Source organism: Octopus bimaculoides, chromosome 5 (assembly GCF_001194135.2).
Source record: "Octopus bimaculoides isolate UCB-OBI-ISO-001 chromosome 5, ASM119413v2, whole genome shotgun sequence".
NCBI classification, from domain to species: Eukaryota; Metazoa; Mollusca; class Cephalopoda; order Octopoda; family Octopodidae; genus Octopus; species Octopus bimaculoides.
Window position 1 is genome coordinate 19,643,462 of NC_068985.1, and position 25,292 is coordinate 19,668,753.

A 25,292-nucleotide genomic window follows, 5' to 3' on the forward strand; every position below is an offset into this window, starting at 1 on the left:
TATATAATGTATGTATGTATGTATGTATATATACATATGTATATATAAAGTATATATATGTATGAGAAAGTATTTTCCATGCTTTGAAGATCTGTCATCTTCTTTCAGCAAACAAGAAAGCCACTTAGTGGTTTTCCTCTGAGTGTATAATTACCTATGGTTATACACATATATATAAAAATAATTTACAGTCTACGGACAATTTTTTATGCATGCTGACCACTGGTATAAATTATTAATTTTAATAATTTCTACCCTTAATATACTTAATATACTCAGTGGTTAGAGCATCGAGCTTACGATCATGAGGTTGTGAGTTCGATTCCCGGACTGGGCTGTGCGTTGTGTTCTTGAGCAAGACACTTTATTTCATGTTGCTCCAGTTCACTCAGCTGTAGAAATGAGTTGTGACATCACTGGTGCCAAGCTGTATTGGCCTTTCCCTTTCCCTTGGATAACATCAGTGATATGGAGAGGGGAAGCTGGTATGCATGGATGACTGCTGGCCTTCCACAAACAACCTTGCCCAGACTTGTGCCTCGGAGGGTTACTTTCTAGGTGCAATCCCATGGTCATTCATGACCGAAGGGGGTCTCCTCCTCAATATATATATACATATATATATATATATATATATACATATATACAGTCCACACTGTGAAGTGGTTGGCATTTGGAAGGACATCCAGCTGTAAAAAAACCATGCCAAAACTGACCTTGCCTGTGCTGGTGTCATGTTAAAAGCACTTGATCCACTCTGTGAAGTGGTTAGTGTTAGGAAGGGCATCTAGCCATAAAAAACTATACCAAAACAGACACTGAAGTTTCATGCAGTTTTCTGCCTCGTCAGCTCCTGTAAAACTGTCCAACCCATGCCAGCATGGAAAGTAGACATTAAATGATGACAATGATATCTATCTATCTACACACAAATGGGCTTCTTTCCATTTCAGATTACCAAATCCACTTGCAGAACATTGGTTAGCCTGGGATTATAGTAGAAAAACACTTGTCCAAGGCTCCATGTAGTGAAACTGAACCTGGAACCATGTGGTTGGAAGGCAAATTTCTTACCACACAGCCATGCTTCTGGCTATGTTCAATACTTCTCTTGGCTACAATCTACCATTTGAGAATGAGTATTGTAATAATAAGATGGATCACTTATTAATCAGAATTACATTACATACTTTGGTACAGTGAAAGGATGGAAAATTTATACCAGAAAAAAAAAAGAAAAATGAAATAGCTCAATGGAGAACTAAAAATTATTGATATCACAGAGAACATAGCGTTAAATTATTATTTTTTTTCTTAACTTCTGCTGAATCAATTTATAGATTGTTTAATCAAGTTTCCAGATATTAACTGTTATTGTCACTACCTGTTTTCAATCTCCTACTCCTACTACCATTGTCTTCAATAGCCTGTTTGAAGTTTTGCCGCAGTCATCTTTCTATTGTTGTGCATTTTTATTAGTGATGTTATCGTTGCCAATACATAAAGTGAATGAAATAAATAAACGAACAAAAAAAAAAAAGAAGAAACCGGAATTTTTATCAACAAGTTCTGGAAAGTGTATATAGTAGTGATTGGTCGTGAGTGAATGTGCAATTTGGCAGTGTGTCTGTGATCATACTGTTTTGTTTTCCTTTTTCTTTTTTTTGCTTTTTAAGAGATTTTGTTGCTTGTGAAATAGGATGTATAGTGTGTATACATACATACAAACAGACAGACAGACTCACACACATACAAGTATACCTAAATATATCTGCATATGAGTATGTGTGTGTAAATGAAAAAATATATATGAAGTATATCTACTCTATATAATTGTAAAACAACAGATCCATATATTGGTAGCTAAATCATTTATGCATATCTGATCTGTTTCTGGTCTGTCTGTCTGTTTATGTATGTATTTATAAAACATATAAAACATACTTATATTTATGCATATTTATATATATACATATGTGTGTGCATGTGTATGTTTACACATATTGTTTGATTCTCACTTGAATCACCATTTTGTTAAAGTAGTGCTGCTGTATAGGACTTAAAGGATCCTCCTCACCTTTTTGGGTAGTAGACACAGCGTGCAGATCTTAACATAACCACATGGCTTAAGTGTAACCTTTACAAAATTTACTCTATTGCAAGAATTCAAACTAGGCTCTTAGCAGGAGTTATCAAGACTTCATTGTGCACTAACATCTGCTTTACTTCCTTAGTTGCAAGGAGAAAAAAAAGAAAAAACTGATGGAAAATTCTTCTTCCTGTATTCCAACATCCATGTACTCTGATCCAACCTGAACCCCCATTCTTACATTGCTTCTTACCTATATGCAAATCACACATCCTTATTCCTCTCTAATACAGAAGTTTCTTAACTGTTATAGTTTCTCTGTTGTCCCAGCTACCCCTCTTTACCAAAACTTTAATTTAAACATTGGTGCCTTTGCATATATAGATTAATTCCTCTACTTTCTACAATTCAACTGTTCTATCTGAAGATCAGCAACAAAGAATTCCAGTTACTCTGGCTTAAAGTTTCCCTACTCCTTTTCTCCAAACACATATGCTTCCCCTACTACTCTCCAAACTCCTCTAACCACTAACTTTTCTGCTATACCTCCTCCTGTATTGAAGACATCTCTTTCTCCAAAGTCAGTGAATTTAGTCACTTTAATGCTCACAATTCTTCCTCAGCTCTCACACTTATCTCATACTGGAAACAAAAAAAACAATTTTTCACTGCTCTTAACTCTCTATATCAGCAACTACATGTACACCTGACAAACACAAATGTTCTAAATACCTTTGACCTCTTTCTCATTTCTAAACCCCAGAATTCTTGCAGACCATCACTGTCTTTGTCCAGCCATTGCCTTGTCATAACTACCCACATGTTCACATACTACATAATACCCACCAGATCCCATGGTAGCTGAAGTTAGATTGCTGGTCAGCACTCTGCTAGTTCTAGGCTAATTGTTCCTAGCAGACAGTTAACTAACAATTCAAGCAAAATAATAGCAACAATTTTATTGGTATCAGAGGACCCATGAAAGAGATGTGCACAGCTCTTTCCAAGACAATAAAAAAAATCCCTTCTTGTCATTGTTGGAAAATACTATGGGTCCTAGCATTTCTCTCTAGGTGTAATTATGCTATTATTTCTTAACAAATCTGATATTATCGAAAGAAAAAATAACAGAAAACAATTAAGAGCAACAATTCTTATTTGTAGCCATTCGCTGAGATAACTTCAAATTTCCTCTTCTGTATAAATCTGAGACCAATAACAACAAAAAGACTATAGAATTTTATATATTTTATTTGATGTTTTAGTAAAAAATTGTCCTACTTTACAACATAAAAGGTCAAACATTTAATGCAGAGATAAAATGTCTTAAAATATCATTGAACAGATAAAAGTTAGAGTTTGTTTTAAGAACATTCAATAGAATATAAGTGACAACACACATGGAAACTATTCATCAGATATTAATTTTGAAAAGATGTTGGATGTTTACTATTCTTCCTTTGAAAAAGTACAAGTTTACTAATCCACGGGGAAGGTTCAGATCAGCCAGTGCCATTAGCATCTTACCAAACCGGGAAGCTGGGTCACGGTCCTTGGACTGGGTACTGATATACTGAGACAATGAAATGTACAACTGCTCTAAGTAAGCTTCTGCTCGACACTCCTCCAGTAAATTTAATTCTTTCACTGAAAGAACAATGAAACCATGTGATTGCCCAATAAATATTGCATTTGTGTGAAAGCGAGAAAAAATGAAATAGAATGTCCAAGATAGGGAAAACAAAGCAATAGGTCTTCTTACTCATTCTCTTTCACTTGAAATGTTTAGTACAGCACTGTGAGTTTAAACCACATGACAAACATTGCAAAGGCACATAACTTAATTTAGTTCTACCCTCAGTTCTTTGATACAAATTTCCTGTTTTAACATGATCTATATTAAAACCTATCAAAATTTCATATTACTTTATGCCCTAAACATAACTTTCTGATGAACGTTATTTTACTAAATTCTTCATTATTTTCAAAATTATTTGAATCAAAGTTAGTATATTTCAATGGAAATATAGTAACAAGGCAGTCGAGAAAAATCATCCAAAATAGATACAAAGAAAATTATCTAAACTCTTTGATTAATCTTGGTACAGTTTCACACTTCCTCTTTTACAGCCAAATCTTGTTCACCTTATCAACTTGAAACTTCAACTTGTTATATTAAGTTCAGAAAAAAAGTCAAACCAAAAGGTCAGACATTATTTCCAGAAGTGTAGGAGAGAAAAGTTTAAAGCTAAGTGACATTACTAATTAAATAATGGTTTTTAATATAGGCACAAGGCCAACAGTTTTGAGTGGAAAGGGCAAGCTCATTATATCAACAGAGGTTGATATCCTCAAATTGAAATTCTACATTAACACCTGGATGGTTGAAATGCAAAGTTCATTTCAGTAGGATTTGAACTCAGAATGCAAAGAGCTGAAAGAAATACGCAAAATATTTTTCTCAACATTCCAATGATTCTGCCAACTCACTACTCTTTGTACTAATTACATAACAGTAATTGTTTAAACTCTTGAGCAAAATTACCCTTAAGTATAAGCTGAAATTCTTAACAAAAGTGAAAATCCTTTCAGCAGGTTCAAATCTTAATTCAGCCCTTCTATAGGTGGACTTGGGGTATGAGGTGTGTGGAATTTACAAGAATGTTGTGGAAGAGCAATTATGTATTCCAAGTAGTTTGTTGGTGGAAAGATCAAGGAAGTCTCCAATTGTCCGTTTTGGCATGGTTTCTATAGCTGGATGCCCTTCCTAACACCAACCACTTTACATTGTACTGGATGTTTTTTTACATGGCACTAGCACCAGTACTTTATATGTGGCACTGGCATAAGATGCTCAAGGGTTAATAAATCGTAGTGATTCCAGTACTTATTTCTATCTGGTATTTATCTTATTGATCTGCATTTTAGTCTTTTATTATTTTTATGACCTCTGTGTCAATAAAATCAGTTTCCTTCTGAACTATACAGTTTCAAGTTCAATCCTTCTGTATGACGCCTTGAACTGTAGGCTGATCAAAGCTTTGTGAGTGGATTTGGTTGATAAAAACTGAAAGAAGCCTGCCATATTAGTGTATATGTACACACACGCACACGTGCATGTGTGTGTTTGTTTGTTTGTTTATTTACATCTGTGATCGCCTGTACAAAAGTACAATAGGTACTGTTGTTGATCATTTCTCCAGCCAATAAATCATCCAGTTATTTCCTACCTTTGAAACCAGATAGAATAAGAGATCCTTTAATTGAAAAACAGTTAAGGGTTAGCATCAGGAAAGGTATTCAACTGTAAAACAATATCTCAATATATTTGTCCAACTCATGCAATTATAGGGGAAAAGTATATAAAACAAAGAAGAAATATTTTATTGATTTGCTAAATGACCATTTTGACACAACATTAGATTAATTGCTGGCATTGTCAAACACATAAACACAAACATGAACGCACACACGCACACTTATATTTGTGCATATATATATATATATATATATATATATATATATATATATATATACACACACACACAAGCACACAGAGACAATTACACATGCAATCAGCTCTTCCAGAGTTTCAACTGACCAAATTCTATTCAAACATTATTAATTAACCTGAAGCAAAAGAATTTGCACAAGGTGCCATGCAATGGGATTGAACTTAGAACTACATGGTTGCAAAGTGATTCTCTTAACCACACAGCCATGCCTGTATCTACATCCACTGTAAATGTTGCAGTGCTTTATATAATTCCCAGTATTTTTGTCATTTGCATCTATGGTTATGTTTATGTTACTGTGTGTGTGTGTGTGATATTTGGTTATGTCTCTGCTGTTGCTGGTAAGGAAGTAGACAGTGGATTTGGTAGGTGCTAATTTACATTTGTTGTTATGGAGCCAGGTTTCCAGGTGACTGGTATAATGCTGGAGTGTCAGAGTTGTTGAGCAGTTATATCTGGAGAATGAAGAGGGTGGTGGTGGGAGATTTTGTGTGATGTCATCTGCATATAAATTATGTGTGCTTTGTAGTATTTCTTAAGGAGGTGGTAAGTATTTTGTGTATAAGTAGATGATGAAGATGATGTTGAAAGCTTCACTAATATTGATAGTAGTTTAGACTGGAGATATTTTTCCTTGTTGTTGAAGCTATCATGATCAGCATCATTGTTTTAACGTCTATCTTTCCATGTTTGCATGGGTCAGATGGAATTTGTTGAGGCAAATTTTTTATTGCTCCATGCCCATCCTTTTGCTAAACTTCATTTGGTTCCAAGCAAAGAAATATTTTCCAATGCCCAGATATATTTTTCAGGAAAGACTAGAATTACACTACTTCCATTTGTCTGATAATGACATTTATTTATAACTAACTTGTGATATTAAAACAAGGAAAGAAAGAGAGAGAGAGAGACACGCACACACACACACACACACATGCATGCACACGTGTACACACACACACACACACAATGGCTGTTGACTCATGACCAAGAAAGACCAGCAATGACAATTGCCCCTGCAGAATGTCAGCTTTGCCCATGCATGAGGTTATAGCGCCTGCAGTCAATTTCACATGGGTTTGTGCCTGTGATTTCCATGCTCCTACTTGACTCGACATCAGAAAATCACTTTACCATCAATTGCACAACACAAAATTTTAGGCCCAATAAGGCTTACACAACACCTTACATACTGTCTCCACTCTATGGACATGATCTGGAGACAAATCAAGGTAAGATATCCAGTGCCAATATGGGTTGCAGGTTCAGGAGTGTTGGAGCGCCCTTATCTACATTGCAAGATCCCTAAAATGCTCAATGCTATTCCCTGCATATCTGGTTTTATATCAGAGTGACCTCCTAGAAACATGCCTTAATAAAAAAACTGAAGGATGCTCACTCTCAGTGGTCTTCCAGCATACCAGACACCAATCCGGAATTTCTGAGTGCCTGTGCTAGACAGTGGTTGAACCTACACTAGGTTCATCTGTCCTTTGACAGGTTTTGTTTTTAGTCCTTCTAGCAACCCTCCTCACCATGCAAGCTGAGTGAAGATGCTGGTTTAGTTGCCAACTATACAACAGGTTGTACTGGATTCCATGTTACCAGTAGCACTCATGAAAGGCCCCACAACTGACCTGACATTCATACACACACACACACACACACACACACATACATACATTATCATCATCATCATCATCGTTTAACGTCCGCTTTCCATGCTAGCATGGGTTGGACGATTTGACTGAGGACTAGTGAACCAGATGGCTACACCAGGCTCCAATCTGATTTGGCAGAGATTCTACAGCTGGATGCCCTTCTTAACGCCAACCACCCCAAGAGTGTAGTGGGTGCTTTTACATGCCACCGGCACGAAGGAGGTACTATAACGGCCACGTACCTCATATATATGTATGTGTCTGTGTATATGCATGCACATACGCACACGCACATACAACAGGCTTCTTTTAGTTTCTGGCTTGTAAATCCACTCACAATGCTTTAGTCGGTATGAACTATAGTAGAAGACACTTGTCCAAAGTGCCATTCAGTGGGATGGAACCCAAAACCATGTGATTGGAAAGCAAGTTTCTTAACCACATAGCCACACCTGCACCATCTATTTTATTTCATAATGGGGGCTTTATATGGTAATATGAAATCATTTAGTAATTTGGAGAGAAGAAAGTATTGGTTAGGTGTATCAAGAATGAGGGTGAAAGATTTGTGTGATGTTACTTCACTTGGATTCTTAGATTTTTATTGGGCTGACTTTTACCAAGATTCTAGATTTTGAGAAAATAGCAGTGTTAGAGGCTAGATCTGGATAAGGATTACAACACCACTCCAGCAACTCCAGACGGAGTTGAGCCCAAGGCAAGGCAAAGGTATATAAAACTTTGTAGAAGTAATTGTACAACAGTGTCTCTTATTGGAGTAAACATTTTAAATGAAAATACTACTTACTTCGCCGAAGAAGAAGAATAGTTTCCAGAGATGTCACTTCTATAAAGTCAACACTTAGAAGCTGACCTGATGTGAGAAAATTTTGAAGTCTTTCAAAATCCTCTTTGTCAAACATCTGAAACTTAAAACATACCAATAACTGCTATACTCATGCTGTCCATTACATAAAATACAAATTTTATAGAAATATTACTTAAAACCTAATATAATAATGGTTTCTAATTTTGGCACAAGGCCATCAATTTCGGGGTAGAGGGTGTCAAGTTGATTACATCAACCCCAGTGCTTAAAAACCAAATATAATTTCTGTTATGTTGAAGATCCAAACAACAAGGAAAATATAAATGGTGATAAGCTGATAATTATCACCATTTACATTGCTAAAAGATTGATTTGTTGTTCAATTATAGTTAGCTTTACTATTTGGTTGGGTATCAAACCATTTTGAAGGCATCAATCGCCAACAGCAATGAATATACTATTAATGGCACCTACTTAAATAGGCTACTGTGAGGTAAGTGTCTTGGCCACAAGGGCTGTCTGCACACTATCATCACTACACAATACAATGCTTGACAGGATATGAACCTTTTCCTCTGTTTCAACAGTTATCATAATAGCATACTGAAAGGAAGAAGGGTAGTGTCCCTAACCTGTGCAGGCCCTTCCAAGAGTGGTGAGATCAATGCTGTTGATGGTTATCTTGAACATCTGTAGGGAAAACAGAGATAGTGGAAGTCCCAGAAAGTTACAGTTCTGAATAAGAAGAATTGATGAAGAACCAGTTCTTCTTACTAGTACAGAGTTTGAAAGGTGAGATACAGTAAGGGCAATAAAGGGGAAAACAAGTGGACCCAAGTAAAGAGGGTATACAGAGAGCTAGTTTGAAGGAGCATGAATCAGTGTAGTAATGATTAAAGAGACAGAGAGAAGAAACAGTGCAACACCCAAACCACTAGGTTACACATCTTCATGTGTGTGTTTGTGAATTATTGAAAGAAATAATGACAAAAAGTTGTAAACTTACATTTTCTCTTTGATTATTCTCAATGTATATATCTAATTTATTAGAATCTGTTTGCCACTGTGTTAAACTTAGTAAGAAGAGACAACTCCAGCTGTGTTCCAATAGCATCATTTGATTGACTGGTTTTAACAAAAAGAGAATTTGGTTCGATAAAACTCGATGCAATGTCAGTGAGAGCACATTAGTACTGAGTTCAAACAAAGAATCCCACAAGTCTAAAAGATAAGAAAAGATAAAGAAAATCATTGTCTTTCTTCTTTGTTTTGTTACAGATTCTTAAAGGAAAGAAATAGTAATTTTAATCAACAAAGTTTTATACAAGATTTCTCACATCAGTACAAATTATAGATTTATTGAGGAAGAAAAAAAACTTTTGCTTATTTTATTGAACCAAGAGAAAGCGAAAGCAAAGTTGAACTTTTCAAAATTTGAAGATGAAGTATCATAAGGAATTTGTTTTGTATTGTACCTTTTTCTGCCAACCTATCATACTTAACAGTAATTGTTTCAAATTTTGGCACAAGGCCAGCAATTTTGGGCGGAAATCATTTGATTACTTGATTACTTTATTTGACTTTGGCAGGATTTGAGTACAGAACATAAAGAGTTGTAAGAATTACCACTAAGCATTTTATTCGATGCTCTAATGATTCTGCCAGCTCACCAAACACTGAAAAGGCCACAAGTTTCGGGAATTCTTTTATTCTTTTACTTGTTTCTGTTGAAATGCTAGAGCACCACCTTAAAGGATTTCAGTCAAAGAAATCGACCCAGGACTTATTCTTTGTAAGCTTAATACTTATTCTATCAGTCTCTTTTGCCAAACCACTAAGTTACGGGGACATAAACATACCAACATCGGTTGTCAAACAATGGTGGTGGGAGAACAAACACAGACACAAAGACACACACACACACACACACACACACACACATATATATATATATATATATATATATATATATATATGACAGGATTCTTTCAGTTTCTATCTACCAAATCTACTCACAAGGTTTTGGTTGGCCAAAAGATATAGAGAAGACTCTTGCCCAAAGTGCCATGCAAGTGAGACTGAACCCGGAACTATGTGGTCATGAAAACAAACTTTTTACCACGCAGCCATGCCTGCACCTATATACATTATTGAAAATCAAAGTCTTTTGCCAAACATCCCTATGACCTAGTCACCAATACCCTACTTTACTGTATCTATTAGAAATCAATTGTTGGCCAGCTTTTAGAGATTGCATGGATGTATATTTCTTTTCTTCCACTAATTCTTTCTAACTTTGTTTGCACACTTTCTTTCATCCTCAACCTCTCTTCCACAATTATTATTCATTAGTAATGGTCAACTTTGATCATGCACACAATTTACTCAAAGTTTATTGTTCTGACTAGATATAGTATTGATATGGTATTGATTACACTATTTTACTTCTACTAAATCTGATGCATCTAAAACTACATTACTAACTTTCTGGCTTTAGCTTTCATAACTGCCATACACAATATAGAGTTAAAGTAAAACATATAAAAGAAAATGGATGTGGCTGTGTGGTAAGAAGCTTGCTTCCCAACCACATAGTTCAGGGTTCAATCCCACTGCATGGCACCTTGGGAAAGTGTCTTCTACTAAAGCCTTGGGCCGACCAAAGCCTTGTGAGTGGATTTAGTAGATGGTAATTGAAAGAAGCTTGTCTTATGTGTGTGTATGTGTCTTTGTGTCTGTGTTTGTCCCCATTCCACCACTTAACAATCAGTGCTGGTTGTCTTTACATCCCTGTAACTTAGCAGTGCAGCAAAATAGATCGATAGAATAAGTACCAGGCTTAAATAAAAAGTACTGATGTCGATTCATTCAACTAGAAATTCTTCAAGGTGGTGCCCCAGCATGGCCACAGTCTAATGACAGAAAACAAGTAAAATATAAAATAATCATTATAGCTTCAAAGTTACAAATTAACAGTAAATTACTTTATTAAAAGTATTTCAGTCCAAAGGTAAAGTTGACCATAGCAGTATTTCCACTCAGAAAGTAAGGAGCCAAAGCAAATGCCACTAAGCATTTTGTTGTCCAATGTGCTAATGATTCTGTCAGTTGACAGCCTTCTTAATAATAATAATAATAATAATGATAATAATGATAATAATAATAATAATAATATTAATGGTTTCAAATTTTGCCACAAGGACGGCAATTTTTTGTGGGGAGAGGATGAGTCAATTACATTGACCCCAGTACTTATTTTATTGACCTGTATTATTATTAGAATTATTATTATTACTATTATTATTATTATTATTACTATACATGTACCAAACAAGGTATATGACAACAACCAGGCCACAATTATCTAGGATATACCTGTTCAAAATGACAAAAAAGTAAAAGCTAATCACCCAGACAATAATCGAAGATTGGAAAACGAACACCTGCTTCCTGATAGAAATTGCAATCCCTTCTGTCCAAAAATATTGCCCAAAAAGAAATGAAGAAATTGTCAAAGCATAAAGACCTCGAAATTGAAGTATTCATGATGTGGGGCATGAAAGGTGAAAACAATACAGTGATAATTGGAGAATTGGGCATGATAAAAAACACATGAACAAAAACGTAGAAGCTAAACCTGGACCTTCAACACTATACACTATCCAAAAAATAGCCCTACTAGGAGCAGCCCACATCCTATACAAGACACTATCAATTCAATAATACAACTCAAACAAATGCAAGATGCTCTATATAGCAAGTATCCAATAAAATAAACAACCACCAACAAGCTAAAACACCCAACAGATGAACACAACTCGGGTTGCACACACAACACATAATAACAGACACTAACACAACAAAATACTGCAACCAGACTCCATATCAAGACAAACTGACACAATACAATACTGGAAAGAGATTGTTGTCCCCTAACAACAAAAAAGCACACACACCAGCAACACAGAAGTGGAGCAGGTGATGCAGTAGAAATTTGCCAGAAACTACCAAATGTTGAATAATAATAATAATAACAATGATAATAATAATCCTTTCTACTATAGGTACAAGGCCTGAAATTTGAGGGAGGGGGATAGTCGACTACATCACTACCAGTATGCAACTGGTACTTAATCTATTGACTCTGAAAGAATGAAAGGCTAAGTCGATCTCAGTGGGATTTGAACTCAGAATGTAAAGACGGATGAAATGCCGCTAAGTGCTAACGACTCTGGCAGCTCACCACTTTCATAATAATAATAATTATATTGTTTTGAATTTTTGGCACAAGACCAGTAAGTTTAATGGGAGGGAATTAGATTATAATAATAATAATAATTCTTTCTACTATAGGTTCAAGGCCTCAATTTTGTGAGTGGGGTGCTAGTTAATTACATTCACCCCAGTGCTCTACTGGTACATATTTTGTCAACTCTGAGAGGATGGTAGCAAATTTGAGCATAGTGGCATTCAAACTCAGAATGTAAAGACAGATGATATGCTACTAAGTATTATCTCTGGTGTGTTCATGTTTCTGCCAGATCGCTGCCTAGCTTATAATAACAACATTATATCAACCCCAGTGCTCAACGGGTACTTGTTTTATTGATCTCAAGAGGATGAAAGGCAAAAATGACCTTGGCGGAATTTGAACTCCGAATGTAAAGATGGGCAAAAATGCTTAGCAGCATTTTTGTCCAGTATGCTAACAATTCTGCCAGCTCACTGCCTTAACAACAACAACAATAATAAAGCAACAAAAGTGAACATAACATGAATTTGACCATGTTAGCCAGGAAAAAAAACTGAAGAACTAGACAGTGTAGTGTAGTTTAAGTGGTTGATATGATTCTATCATAAAGCAATTGTTTTATTCTCAACATTCAATCTCATACAAAATCACTTGCCAAACAAGTACAAGCCGGAAATATTATTTTTTAAACACTGACACCAAGCAACAATACAACTACAGCAGCAATAATGATCTGTAACTGATATTGGCCTATACACTTTTGAGGAAGAATGTTATTGATTTAATCAACCTTACTATTTGAAAGCTACATTTTTTTTTCTGGCCTCAGAAGGATAAAAAAAAAAAAAGTCAAACTTATTTTGAAAACAAAACTTAAAGGAACATAAAGCTCAATGTTCTATCAATTCTGCCATTAACCATTACCCATTAAAAAAAGGGGGGGGGGCAATTATTTTTACCATTTTTTCCTGAAATTTGAACTGGCACCACAGCTTGTTGAAAAGGAAAATTTAAACTTTGGTTGAAAAAGGAACATGAGAAATGTTGCAATGGTTGAGATCTTGGAGCAACTGGTCGGAAAGCACTAATGTACTGGAATGAATCCTTGTATTCCTTTGGTGAGGATGCTGTTAACTCTTTGTTCTTGTGGAAGAAAGAAATGGCAGTTTCTTGTTGAGTATTTCTTTTACTGCTACTAAAAGTTTTGCATGATTCACTGGTTTGGTTCATTTCAGTAAATTTGGCACAAGTTTTATTCTTCCGTGGCCCTCTTTCTTCTTGAACAGCTACAATAACAAATTTTACATACATCCATTAATAATTTCTTATTTATAGAAATACATTAAGAAAAAAAATTTAGATTTCTATTAAAACAGAAAATTACTTTCTTTGGTTTAAAACAAAAACAAGCAATATTGATTTCAAATTTATCTATCAACAAAGAAGTTTACTTTGCAGCCTCATGGTTTCAGGTTCAGCCCTACTATGTGGTACCTAGGTTGAGTGCCTTCTATTATAGCCCCAGGCTAAACAATGTCTTATGAGTGAATCTGATAGATGGATGTGTAGAAGCTTGTCATATATATGCATGTATGTATGTCTTAATGTTTGTGTTTATCTTTTCCCATAACTTAGCAGATTTGTAAAAAGAGACCAATAGAAAAGTACCAGACTTAAATAAGTACTGGGTTCAATTTATTTTACTGAACCTGCCAAGGCAGTGCTCTAGCATGGCCACAGTCCAATGAGCAAAACAAAAGAAGATGACAAATAAAAGTAAGTTTTATCAACATTTAATAAAATGGAAAGCTGGCAGAATTGTTAGCATACGAGGCAAAATGCTTAGTGGCATTTCATGTCTTTACAATCTAAGTTCAAATTCTGCCAAGGTTGACTTAGTCATTCATCTTTTTAGTGTCAATGAAATAAGTACCAGTTGAGCACTGGGGTTGATGTAATTGACTTAGCCTTTCCCCAAAAATTGCTGGCCTTGTGCCAACGTTTGAAACTAATATTTATAGTTCACTTACTCATTACTCTTTTAGCAAAATAAATATAAATGAAAATGTGTAGAAAACTACTATGAAGCAATATTAAAAATATATTATAAAAATTAAATAATCACCATCTTTATTCATTTTAGCTTTGAAACATTTCTGAAGACGGCAATATGGACACCAGTTCCGTCTAGTTTTGTCAACTTGGCATTTACCTTTTGCTAGTTGAGAGAAAAAGGGAAGAAAGAGATCATGTTTTCAGTATACATCTACTTAAATGACTTCATGAAAATTGCAAGAATTATAAATGTATGTACTATTAAATTCCATTTCAAAACTATAAGCTTGCTTTCAAACATTTCAGAAGCAAACTTTTGATATAGTAATACAGATGGATGTTGTATAGCGCTTTTAATTAACAATTTCATTAAGTATAAAAATCTAAGATAATTAAAGTCTTGAATGAAGGAAAGAAAAAACCCGCAACAAGACAGGAAACCACTACAAGGCATGCAAAAGTGTGACATTTTATCTGCTTTATTCTCTTATTAATGCATCCTTTGTTATTTACATAAAACAATAATATATGATAGGTGCAGGTGTGGCTGCGATAGACACAGGATTGGATGTGTGATTAAGAAGCATGTTTCTGAACCACATGGTTCTGGCTTCAGTCTCTTTGCATGGCACCTAGGGCAAATGTCTTCTTCTATAGCTCTAGGCTGATCAAAGCATTGTGAGTAGATTTGGTAGACAGAAATGTATGTGTGCGAGCTGTCAGAAACGTTAGCACACTGGGCGAAATGCTTGGCGGTATTTCGTCTGCCGCTACATTCTGAGTTCAAATTCCGCCGAGGTCGACTTTGCCTTTCATCCTTTTGGGGTCGATAAATTAAGTACCAGTTATGCACTGGGGTCGATGTAATCGACTTAATCCCTTTGTCTGTCCTTGTTTGTCTCCTCTATGTTTAGCCCCTTGTGGGCAATAAAGAAATAAGAAATGTGTGTGTGTGTGTGTGTGTGTGTATACATGTATGTACATCTGTATGCATGTATGTATATATATATATATATATGTATGTACTTTTTTTTATGTGGCACCAGCATGAGTGTGCTGGTGCCACATAATAAGCACCCATGCCAGTTCCACAAAGAGGTGCTTGTGCTGGTGGCATGTTAAAATCACCCAGCACACACTGGAAAGTGGTTGGTATTAGGAAGGACATTCAGCTGTTAAAACCAAGCCAAATCAGACTGGAAACTGGTGAAGCTTGCCAGCTCTGGTCAAACTGTCCAACGCATGCCAGCATAGAAAATGAATGTTAAAGGATGATGATGATGATGATGGATGTATGTATGTATGTGTATCACACAATGGTTATAAATGAGCATCATCATCATATAAGCAAGGTTGTTCATTTCTAGTCTTCTATGGAAAACATGTATAGCTTCAGGAAAATATTACCATGCTTGGAAACAGGTGAGGGTTGGCAACAGGAAGGGAATCCAACTGTAGAAAGTCTGCCTTGACAATTTCCGTCTGACCCATACAAGCATGGAAAAATGAATATTGAAACAATGATGATGATGACGAAAGTCAAACAATGGTTTGAATGTCATTCTGATTGATTGTTATTTTATCACTTTAAAGTGATGGTGTGCATAATTTGTATCCAGTTACTGGTACTGTATTGTATCGGCAATCTTAGTCCAATTGTATTGCATCTGCAAGCTTGGTCTCTTAGGCAACCAAGCCCACCCAACCGTAAATAGTTATCACATTATAGTAAACAACTTATTGTTGTAAGCAGTGACAAAGTGACAGCAGTGTAAATTTTATGTGTTTTGTTAGAGACTGAAATGATTGATGTTTCAGTTTCAACATCAGTTAGAAAACCAGATCGATGTCTGCATGAAAAATGTAGACAGAGAAAGAATTGCAAATAGTTTTGAGATAAGAAATACAAAGTAAAGTTTTTAATGCAATATCTAAAAGGTGATACACATGTGTGCACACACACACACACACACACACACAAATACACACAGATACACACATGCATGTGTGTATCTGTGTGTGTTTGTCTTTTTGTTTGTCTTTTTGTTTGTCTCCCACCACCACTGCCACCACTCGACAAATAATATTGGGTTGTTTATGTCTCAGTAACTTAGCAGTGTGGCAAGAGAGACCAATAGAAAAAGTACTAGACTTTTAAAAAAATAAGTACTGGAATTGATTTGTTGAACTAAACCCTTCAAAGTGGCGCCCCAGTATGGCCACAGTCCAATGACTGAAACAAGTAAAAGATAGAAGATAGTTAATTAAACTGAAGAATACAGTTCAAACCTAAATGGTCATCTGAAAGCAATTTCTATTTATGCACCTTGAAACTTCAAATTTCTTATAACTGTCGCATATGGCACTTAGTAAGTATTCACCAGAGTTTCTAACATTTTTTGTAAGGTTTTTGATATCATATTATTTTACTAATTTTACTAATTTCTCCAGTATTTTAGAAATTGATTGAAACAAAGATAATGTTTTTCAACAGAAATATGGTAACAAAAGGGTTAATCATTATTCAAAATTCTGCCCAATTTACCAATACAATAATAGACCATCTTTCGACGAATACTCCGTTTAAAAAAGCAGCTACAGCCATCGCAACAATAAACTCCATAATGTTTCCCGTAGCTTTTGTCTCCACATACTTTACATGACACTGGAACCGGAAGTGTTCTTCCTGTGAAAAGAAAGTGTACCCACATAAGAGCAGCTTTGAATAATTTTCTATGCATTATCAACAATTAAACATCTGTAACAACTCTTATTGTTATTTCTACTAAACAAGAAACCATACAATAAGGTTAACATAAAAGGAAACAAACAAAACAGTCTACGCTATGAATTGTGTTTAAAATATTGAGCAACTTATTAAGCATGTAGGTGTATGTATGGCTGTGTGGGAAGAAGTTTGCTTCCTAACTGCATGATTCTGGGTTCAGTCTCACTGCGTGTCACCTTGGGCAACTGTCTTTTCTTATAGCCTCAGTGTGACCAAAGCCTTGTGAGTAATTTGGTAGATGGAAACTGAAAGAAGCCTGTCATGTATATCTTTTATCTTTTACTTGTTTCAATCATTAGACTGCGGCCATACTGAGGCACTGCCATGAATTTTTAGTCAAATGAATGTATTGACCCCAGTACTTCTATTTTAAGCCTTGTACTTATTCTATCAGTCTCTTTTTGCCAAATTGCTAAGTTACAGGGACAAAAACACACCAACACCAGTTGTCAAGCGGTGGTGGTGGGAGACAAACACAGACACAAAGGCTCACACATAGATATATACACATATATATACACGACAGGTTTCTTACCAAATCCACTCACAAGGTTTTGGTTGGCTTGAGGCTATAGTACAAGATACTTGCCCAAGGTGCCACACAGTCACACAGCCTTGCCTGTGCTTATATATATATATATATATATATGCATGTGTGTGTGTGTTTGTTTGTCCCCTACTACCACTTCATAACCAGTGCTAGTCTATTTATGTCCTCATAACTTAGCAGTTCATCAAAAGAGATTGATAGAATTAGTATTGGGCTTAAAAGGATAAGTACTGGGGTCGATTCATTTGATTAAAAAGTTCTCCAAGGCAGTGCCCTTGCATAGACGCAGTCTAATGACTGAAACAAGTAAAAGATAAAAGATGTCCGTGTGTGTGTGTGTGTGTGTGTGTGTGTGTGTGTGTGTGTGTGTGTGTGTGTGTGTGTGTGTGTGTGTGTGTGTGTGTGTGTATGTGTGTGTGTGTGTGTGTGTTAAATAAAATGAGACAACAAAGCCATGGCTGTGTGGAATTTTCAGGAATTTATAAAAAGAAAGTTAATCTTACTGCTGTTTTGGGGATATTAGGGATATCCCTTCATCAGAGATGATGTGAGATAGTTAAATAGAGTTCAATATGAGGAGTTATTTTGGAAAAGGAAGCAAATAAAGAGTATATAGAGAAATAGGAGAATGAATGTAGAGATAAAAATAAAAATGTATAAAGACGTTACAGTTGCAGTTTCATTATCTAAGGAAAGTAGTGTGTAGAAGTGGTAGAAATGCTTCCTGTCCGTGGTATGTAAATTCCAATAGGAGTTCATATTTTGTCATCACAAATGGAAAGTGTGGAGATGCAGATTCAATATGCCGTTCATTCAATGGGGTCTTGTGGTTTGAAAAAAAATTTGAGAATGTAGTGGTAGTATTAAGTGGATAGAGAGGGGAGAAGAGATGTGTATGTTAAAATGAAGAGAAAGGTCAAAGGAAAAAGTGAGAAAAGAAGAAGGAAAAAAGGAAGAGGGAATGAAAACAAGAAGAGAAAATGAAAAAGTGTAAGGAAGTGAAAAAATACTAACAATAACTGGAACAAATTATTTGACATTACTATGGGATCATCCGACTCCGCCCAAATCACCGACCTCGTCGGCCTATACATACTCCACCAGCTCCAAATACATTTCTCTAACATCAAGGGAGGCTTATACAGAGATGACGCCTTGCTAGTCACCAAGAGCTTAAATAAATCCTCTTTAGAACGAATTAGGAAAGATCTATACAAATTTTTCTCTAGCCTCAATGTATCTATTATTTTGAAAATTCCTACAAAACCATTAATTTTCTAGACATAAATTTAAACATACAAACCTCCCAATACTCCCCATATAACAAACCTAAACAATACCTCAAGTCCTTAAACATTAATTCCAATCACCACAAATCCACCTTTGATAATATAGTTAAGGGTATCTCAATTCGTATATCTGACCGTTCATCTACTGAGGAAATATTCGATAACCACGCTCCACATTACAACCAAGCGCTCGCTGCCAGCGGCTTCTCCCAACAAATAAAATATATCCCTAATACTAGGCTCAAGCAACATATATCTCAAATCATATTACAACGACATGCCAACCACCAGAATCACAACAGACCTCACATACACTATACTAGAACACAAGAAGAACCTAGATTAGGACAACTTAGACCCCATGCACACCCACACATATATATATAACACTAGGTCAAAAGCTAAAACAGCTAACAATAACGGGCCATATTACCCACCTCTAATTTCTAAAAATATAGATAACACTGCCCTTAAGCAACCAAAAAAGTAGTGGACACTCTATTCTATGGTATACACCCCCTTCTCATTAAACCTTAAGAACTTAGCTAAATCCTTTTTTAATATACTCGACTCCAACTTTCTTCGTCAACGTAAATATTACTCTATTTTTAATAGATCTACCTTAAAGCTATCCTACTCCTCCCCGCCCAACTTTGAGTCTACCATAACAACCTCTAATAAACGAAAACTTTCTATTATCAAAACCTACATTATAACAACTTTGAATACACGAGCGCCCAACGTATACATAGCTCCAATATCGAACCCTATACTTTAGTCCACAACAGAAACCCTACCAATCCCAATAACACTACCCAGAATACTACTACCACAACTTCCGCCACTATTACAGGTAGGATAAATGACAGCAACGATAGAAATAGTAATGATAGTAAAAATAATGTTAATAACATAGACCACTCTACCCCTATCTCCAACCTCTCTTCTGACAGTATTACTCCCTCCATACCTGAGAATAATCCCCACAATGCACTACCATGTAACTGCTGTCCTGAGACCATCTGCCCTCTACAAGCCCATTACAGAAGGTCAAATGTAATTTATAAATGCACCGTCCTCAACACGTTAGACAATTCTACAACCATACATGTATATAGGATCAACTGTAAATTTTAAACAACGATACACTGCGCATCTCAGTTTTTTAGACACGCGAAACACAGTAAATCCACAACACTCGCCAGTCACATACATCATCTCAAAAATAGAAATATTCCTTACATCTTGTCATGGTCCAAAATAGATTCAGGGCTTCCATACCAAGGTCAACGCTCAGTCTGTAAGTTATGCCTAAAAGAGGCATTCCACATATTAAAATACAACTCTTCAATACTACTAAATAAATATAACGAGGCCCTAGGTACATGCAAGCACCGCTTTTTCCATACCTTCAAATTTTACCACAAATCTAAATGGAACCTAAATAACCACACAGTACATATCCCGAACGCCACTTAGGTAAGCCCCAACAACCCAATTTGACTTTCCATTAATTTTTTAACTCTCCAATGTTATTTTAATAGTTTAATACTACACATATGGATATGGTTATGTGTACGTATGCGGATGTATATGTATATGTGTGTGTGTGTGTGTGTGTGTGTGTGTGCGTGCGTGTATGTATGTGTACGTGTGCATATATGGGTGTATATGTACGCACAGGTATGCGTATATGCATGTATTTATGGGTATGCGTGTGTGTGCATATATATATATATATATATATATATACATTTCTGCTCTACCGGTCACTCTTTACAATACCTGTCTGTGTTCGGATTGTCCTTGCACAGGGGCCATCCGGACTCCCGTCTTCGCCGTGAGCAGGGATTAATCTTCTCTCTTCGCTCCTTTGCGCCACATGGGCTCAACTCTCTTCCCCTCTTCATCTAATCCTCCTCTCCTCCCTCCTTTCTTCCTCTCACACCCACTTGCTCTCACCCACCTCTCCTCTCTTGCTCTGGCACCTACTTCCTCTCTTCACTCCTACCACCTTCTTCCTTCCTCCTCTCCATTCATCGTCACCCCTTCCTCGTTACCCCACCCCTACACATGCGCACACGCACACGTCAATGTCACCAGCCCCCTTCTACACGCACGCATACGCTCTCACTTTTCACTTTTTTTCTTCACTTCCATGATGTATTGGGTAAAAAGTAGAAAAGGCATCCAAAAGAGACACAGGAACCAACTGAAAAAAATCGTGGAAAGCGAACCAAAGAAGTTGGAGGAACCGATGGAATGGTTGTACGATATGTTCCAAGTACCAACGCTATTGTACCACATGGTTCCAGGTTCAGTCCCACTGCGTGGAACCTTGGGCAAGTGTCTTCTACTATAGCCTCGGGCCGACCAAAGCCTTGTGAGTGGATTTGGTAGACGGAAACTGAAAGAAGCCCGTCGTATATATGTATATATATATATATGTATATATATATATATATATATATGTGTGTGTGTGTGTCTGTGTTTGTCCCCCCAACATCGCTTGACAACCGATGCTGGTGTGTTTACGTCCCCGTAACTTAGCGGTTCGGCAAAAGAGACCGATAGAATAAGTACTAGGCTTACAAAGAATGAGTCCTGGGGTCGATTTGCTCGACTAAAGGTGGTGCTCCACAGTCAAATGACTGAAACAAGTAAAAGAGTAAAGGAATAAATACAGAAGCATTTAGGCACTTAGTAAACTTAACGACTATTTCATAACTTTCCTTTCCTACCCTTCGAAGCTGAGAACTTTCGAACGCTGTCATTGAAATCGATATCTTTCGTCAACTAAGTCGGTGAGTTTTCATAAAAATTTCTATCGTGAAAAGTTAACAAAAGGAAGAAAAGCACATGATAAAGATCAGCGTCATCGCCTGTTACCCCTTCCACACACACACACACACAGTGATGACTACCTACTTACAAACAACTACAGCCGTCACCGCCTTAACAAATGTCGTCACCACCACTCTAAACAATAAAGGTCACCACCACGAATTCACTGTCGTGATCACCAGGAACTCGAGCCAAAAAAACGCGTCCACTGGCGCCAACCAAGGTCGACTTATAAGTAGCATTACTTCCTACCCCCACCCTTCGAGAATGGGATTGGAAACGTATCCACAACACTGGCTCCCCAGACTTGTGCGTTCCTCAGGTTACTATCCAGAATACCCATACCTCGAGATAGCGCAATCATGATCACCGCTACCAACAATAAATAAACGCAAAGTAATAGTTACGTTTTAAATGTTAAAAGAATATAAAAGATTGCCCTGGTTTAGTTTTCGCATAAATGAAATCAGAAAATGACTGAACAGAGTGGAGAATTTGGGTATCGATCCCTAGTACCTCTCGCACGCAAAGCGAGCGCTCTACCGCCTGAGCTAATTCCCCACGGAGAATGGGGGAGGGAATCATCAAAATGTTTTAGAAATATACATTTTTGTTCAATAAAAAATAATGATTTGCAGTCATTTACTACAACTACCACCACCACCATCATCATCAAAACCACCATAAAAAACATAAATTGTTTTGTTTTTGTTACTTGTTTCAGTCTGGAGTACTGCCTTGACGAATTTAGTCAAATTGATTCAAGTACTTATTTTTTTTTTAAATGCCTGGTACTTATTCTTTCGATGTCTTAGGCCGAACCGCTAAACTACGGGAACGTAAACACACTAAAATCGGTTGTCAAGCGATGGTGGACACACACACACATATCTATCGGTGCTACTTTGGTATGCGGTCTACATAGCCAACGTGATCTACGAGAGTCAAATTCTAATTTAGTATGCGATCTACATATTTCATTTATTTATTACGGCTTAAATAAAACATTCTTATATTTTTATACATTTATTAAAAAAAATTAGAATGAAACAAATTTGAAACAAGTTTACTAATTTTATCGGTGAATCGAACGAACATCAGCTAGAAAAGCTGTTCTTCGTAAGTAAAACTTTTTTGTTGCAGATCACAATATAAAGTGTAGATCGCATACCAAAGCAGTTTCATGATACGTAGATTGCATACCAAAGTAGCACCCATCTATTTATCGATCGATCGATAGATAGATAGATAGATAGATAGATAGCTGTGTGTGTGTGTGTGTGTGTATTGTTGTATTTCGGGGTGATCTTTTTTTTTTTTTTTTTGTGTGCCAAATAACCACTTGCACTAAATATGTACACGACGTGTTTCTTTCTTAATTTCCGTCTAACAAAACTCACTAAAAAGGCTTTGGTCGTCCCGAGGTTATTGGCTGAAAAAAAAACTTACCCAAGGTGTCACGCAGTGGGACTGAACTCAGAACGATGTGGTTTGGAAGCAAACTTCTTCCCACACAGTCACGCCTGCGCTTATTACTCATGTTCACGAAATCTCTGTAAACTCTGCGGGTACATGTATTATATTAACATACAGCCTTCGCATTCTTTTTGAAAATTCGAATGTCAGCAAAGTTTTCAAGTTATTTTGACAATGTACAACAAAAATATAATCTGTAAGTCATTTTAACTAGTTTTGTTTTCGTATTTGATTTGAAAGATACGTGGGGGGCTAATGCAGAATCGCATCTTTCCTCGAAAAATGCATTTTTTTGAAAAAATTTTTTCGGATACCTACGTTTTAGATGTCGGAGATTACGAATATACAGAAAAAAAAAAAACCGTTTCAAATTTCACCCCACCTCTTCATCCCCCCCCCAATTTAAAATTTTGAACTCCTTTCGAAATTCTTTTTTTAAAACCACCTTTTTCAATATGAAACTTGAAAAAATGTTTTTCTTTTTTGCATATTCGTAATCTCCAACATCTAAAACGTAGGAATCCGATAAAAAGCTTTTCAATAAAAATGCATCTTTCAAAGAGAGGTGCGATTCTGCGTTAGCCCCGATTCATGATGTGAAATCATGTATTGAAACAAATTTTGATGTATCTCGGGAGGGTTGTTGTTGGCACTCCGTCGCTTACGACGTCGAGGGTTTCAGTTGATCCGATCAACGGAACAGCCTACTCGTGAAATTAACGTGCAAGTGGCTGAGCACTCCACAGACACGTGTACCTTTAACGTAGTTCTCGGGGATATTCAGCGTGACACAGTGTGATAAGGCTGACTCTTTGAATTACAGGTACAACAGAAACAGAAAATAAGAGTGAGAGAAAGCTGTGGTGGAAGAGTACAGGAGGGTTCGCCCCCACCCCCTGCCGAAGCCTCGTGCGTTTTCGCTCAATAAACACTCACAACGCCCGGTCTGGGAATCGAAACCGCGATCCTCTGGCCGCGAGTACGCTGCCCTAACCACTGGGCCAGTGCGCCTCCACTCTCGGGAGGGTTATACTGCTAGTAATAAAAAAAAACATGCATTGTTATTAAAGACAACGTAAAAAGCTAAACGAAAGGCTGCTAAATACTTTGACGTGCTTGCGATTTTGTCCGCCTAAGCATTAGTATTGTATTGCTAGAAGCTTGCTTCCCAACCACACGGGCAAGTGTCTTCTGCTATAGTTTCGGGCCAACCAAAACCTCGTGAGTGGATTTGGTAGACGGAAACTGAAAAAAGCCCGTCGTATATATGTATATACCTATATGACTTTGTGTCTGTGTTTGTCCCACAATCACCGCTTGACAACCGGTGTTGGTGTGCTTACATCCCCGTAACAGCGATTCAGCAAAAAAGACTGATATAATAAGTACTAGTCTTTAAAAGATATGTCCTGGGGTCGAGTTGTTCGACTAAAACCTCTCAAGGCAATACTCCAGCATGGCCGTAGTCAGATGACTGAAACAAGTAAAAGAATATGTATATATGTATGTGCGTGTGTGTACTTTTGTTATAACAACCTAGAATTAAACTGAAGAATTTTGATAGAGTACAAGTTTATTATTCTTTAACAAGAATAGTATTGATATAGTGACTTCGAAGATTCGGTCAGCTAAGCTATCATCAGACTGCACATACACATACAAATGCATGTACACACACACACATGCACACACACGCACGCGCACACACACGCACGCACGCACGCACGCACGCACGCACACACACACACGTTTGTAGGCCAAAATGGGGAATTCTAAACAAATAAAATAAAAGCTGTTGGAAAGCAGAAAGCCCTGACAGAAGTAAAAGCTTTTAGAAAATTGAAAAAAACATTTTACTTTCGTCTAGATAGGTGCTAAATTCACAATGCCCGCTACCTTGTATTTATGTAATTGGTCATAAATTTGAGGAAAAGAATGTTTTTA

General features: G+C 36.6%; 1 protein-coding gene across 1 annotated transcript; it reads right to left on the bottom strand.

Moving 5' to 3' along the window:
- Nucleotides 1-3,371: 3,371 nt before the first annotated feature.
- Nucleotides 3,372-20,894, bottom strand: LOC106880621 (nuclear receptor subfamily 2 group E member 1). Its single transcript, XM_014930646.2, has 7 exons — nucleotides 20,814-20,894; nucleotides 16,947-17,087; nucleotides 14,472-14,564; nucleotides 13,306-13,632; nucleotides 9,101-9,315; nucleotides 8,074-8,194; nucleotides 3,372-3,736 (listed from the first exon to the last, which is right to left on the bottom strand). Exons 2-7 carry the CDS (start codon nucleotides 16,963-16,965, stop codon nucleotides 3,504-3,506), a joined length of 1,008 nt encoding a protein of 335 aa, XP_014786132.1. The 5' UTR covers nucleotides 16,966-17,087; nucleotides 20,814-20,894; the 3' UTR covers nucleotides 3,372-3,503.
- Nucleotides 20,895-25,292: the final 4,398 nt, after the last annotated feature.

Bases quoted from the DNA above. Each gene is read 5' to 3' on its own strand.
- LOC106880621 (XM_014930646.2), bottom strand. The intron at 13,633-14,471 runs GTGATTATTTAA...TTGTTATTGTAG, and splicing joins AGCTAAAATGAATAAAGATG to CTGTTCAAGAAGAAAGAGGG. The intron at 9,316-13,305 runs GTAAAAATAATT...CTTATCTTTTAG, and splicing joins TCAAATTTCAGGAAAAAATG to ACTTGTGGGATTCTTTGTTT.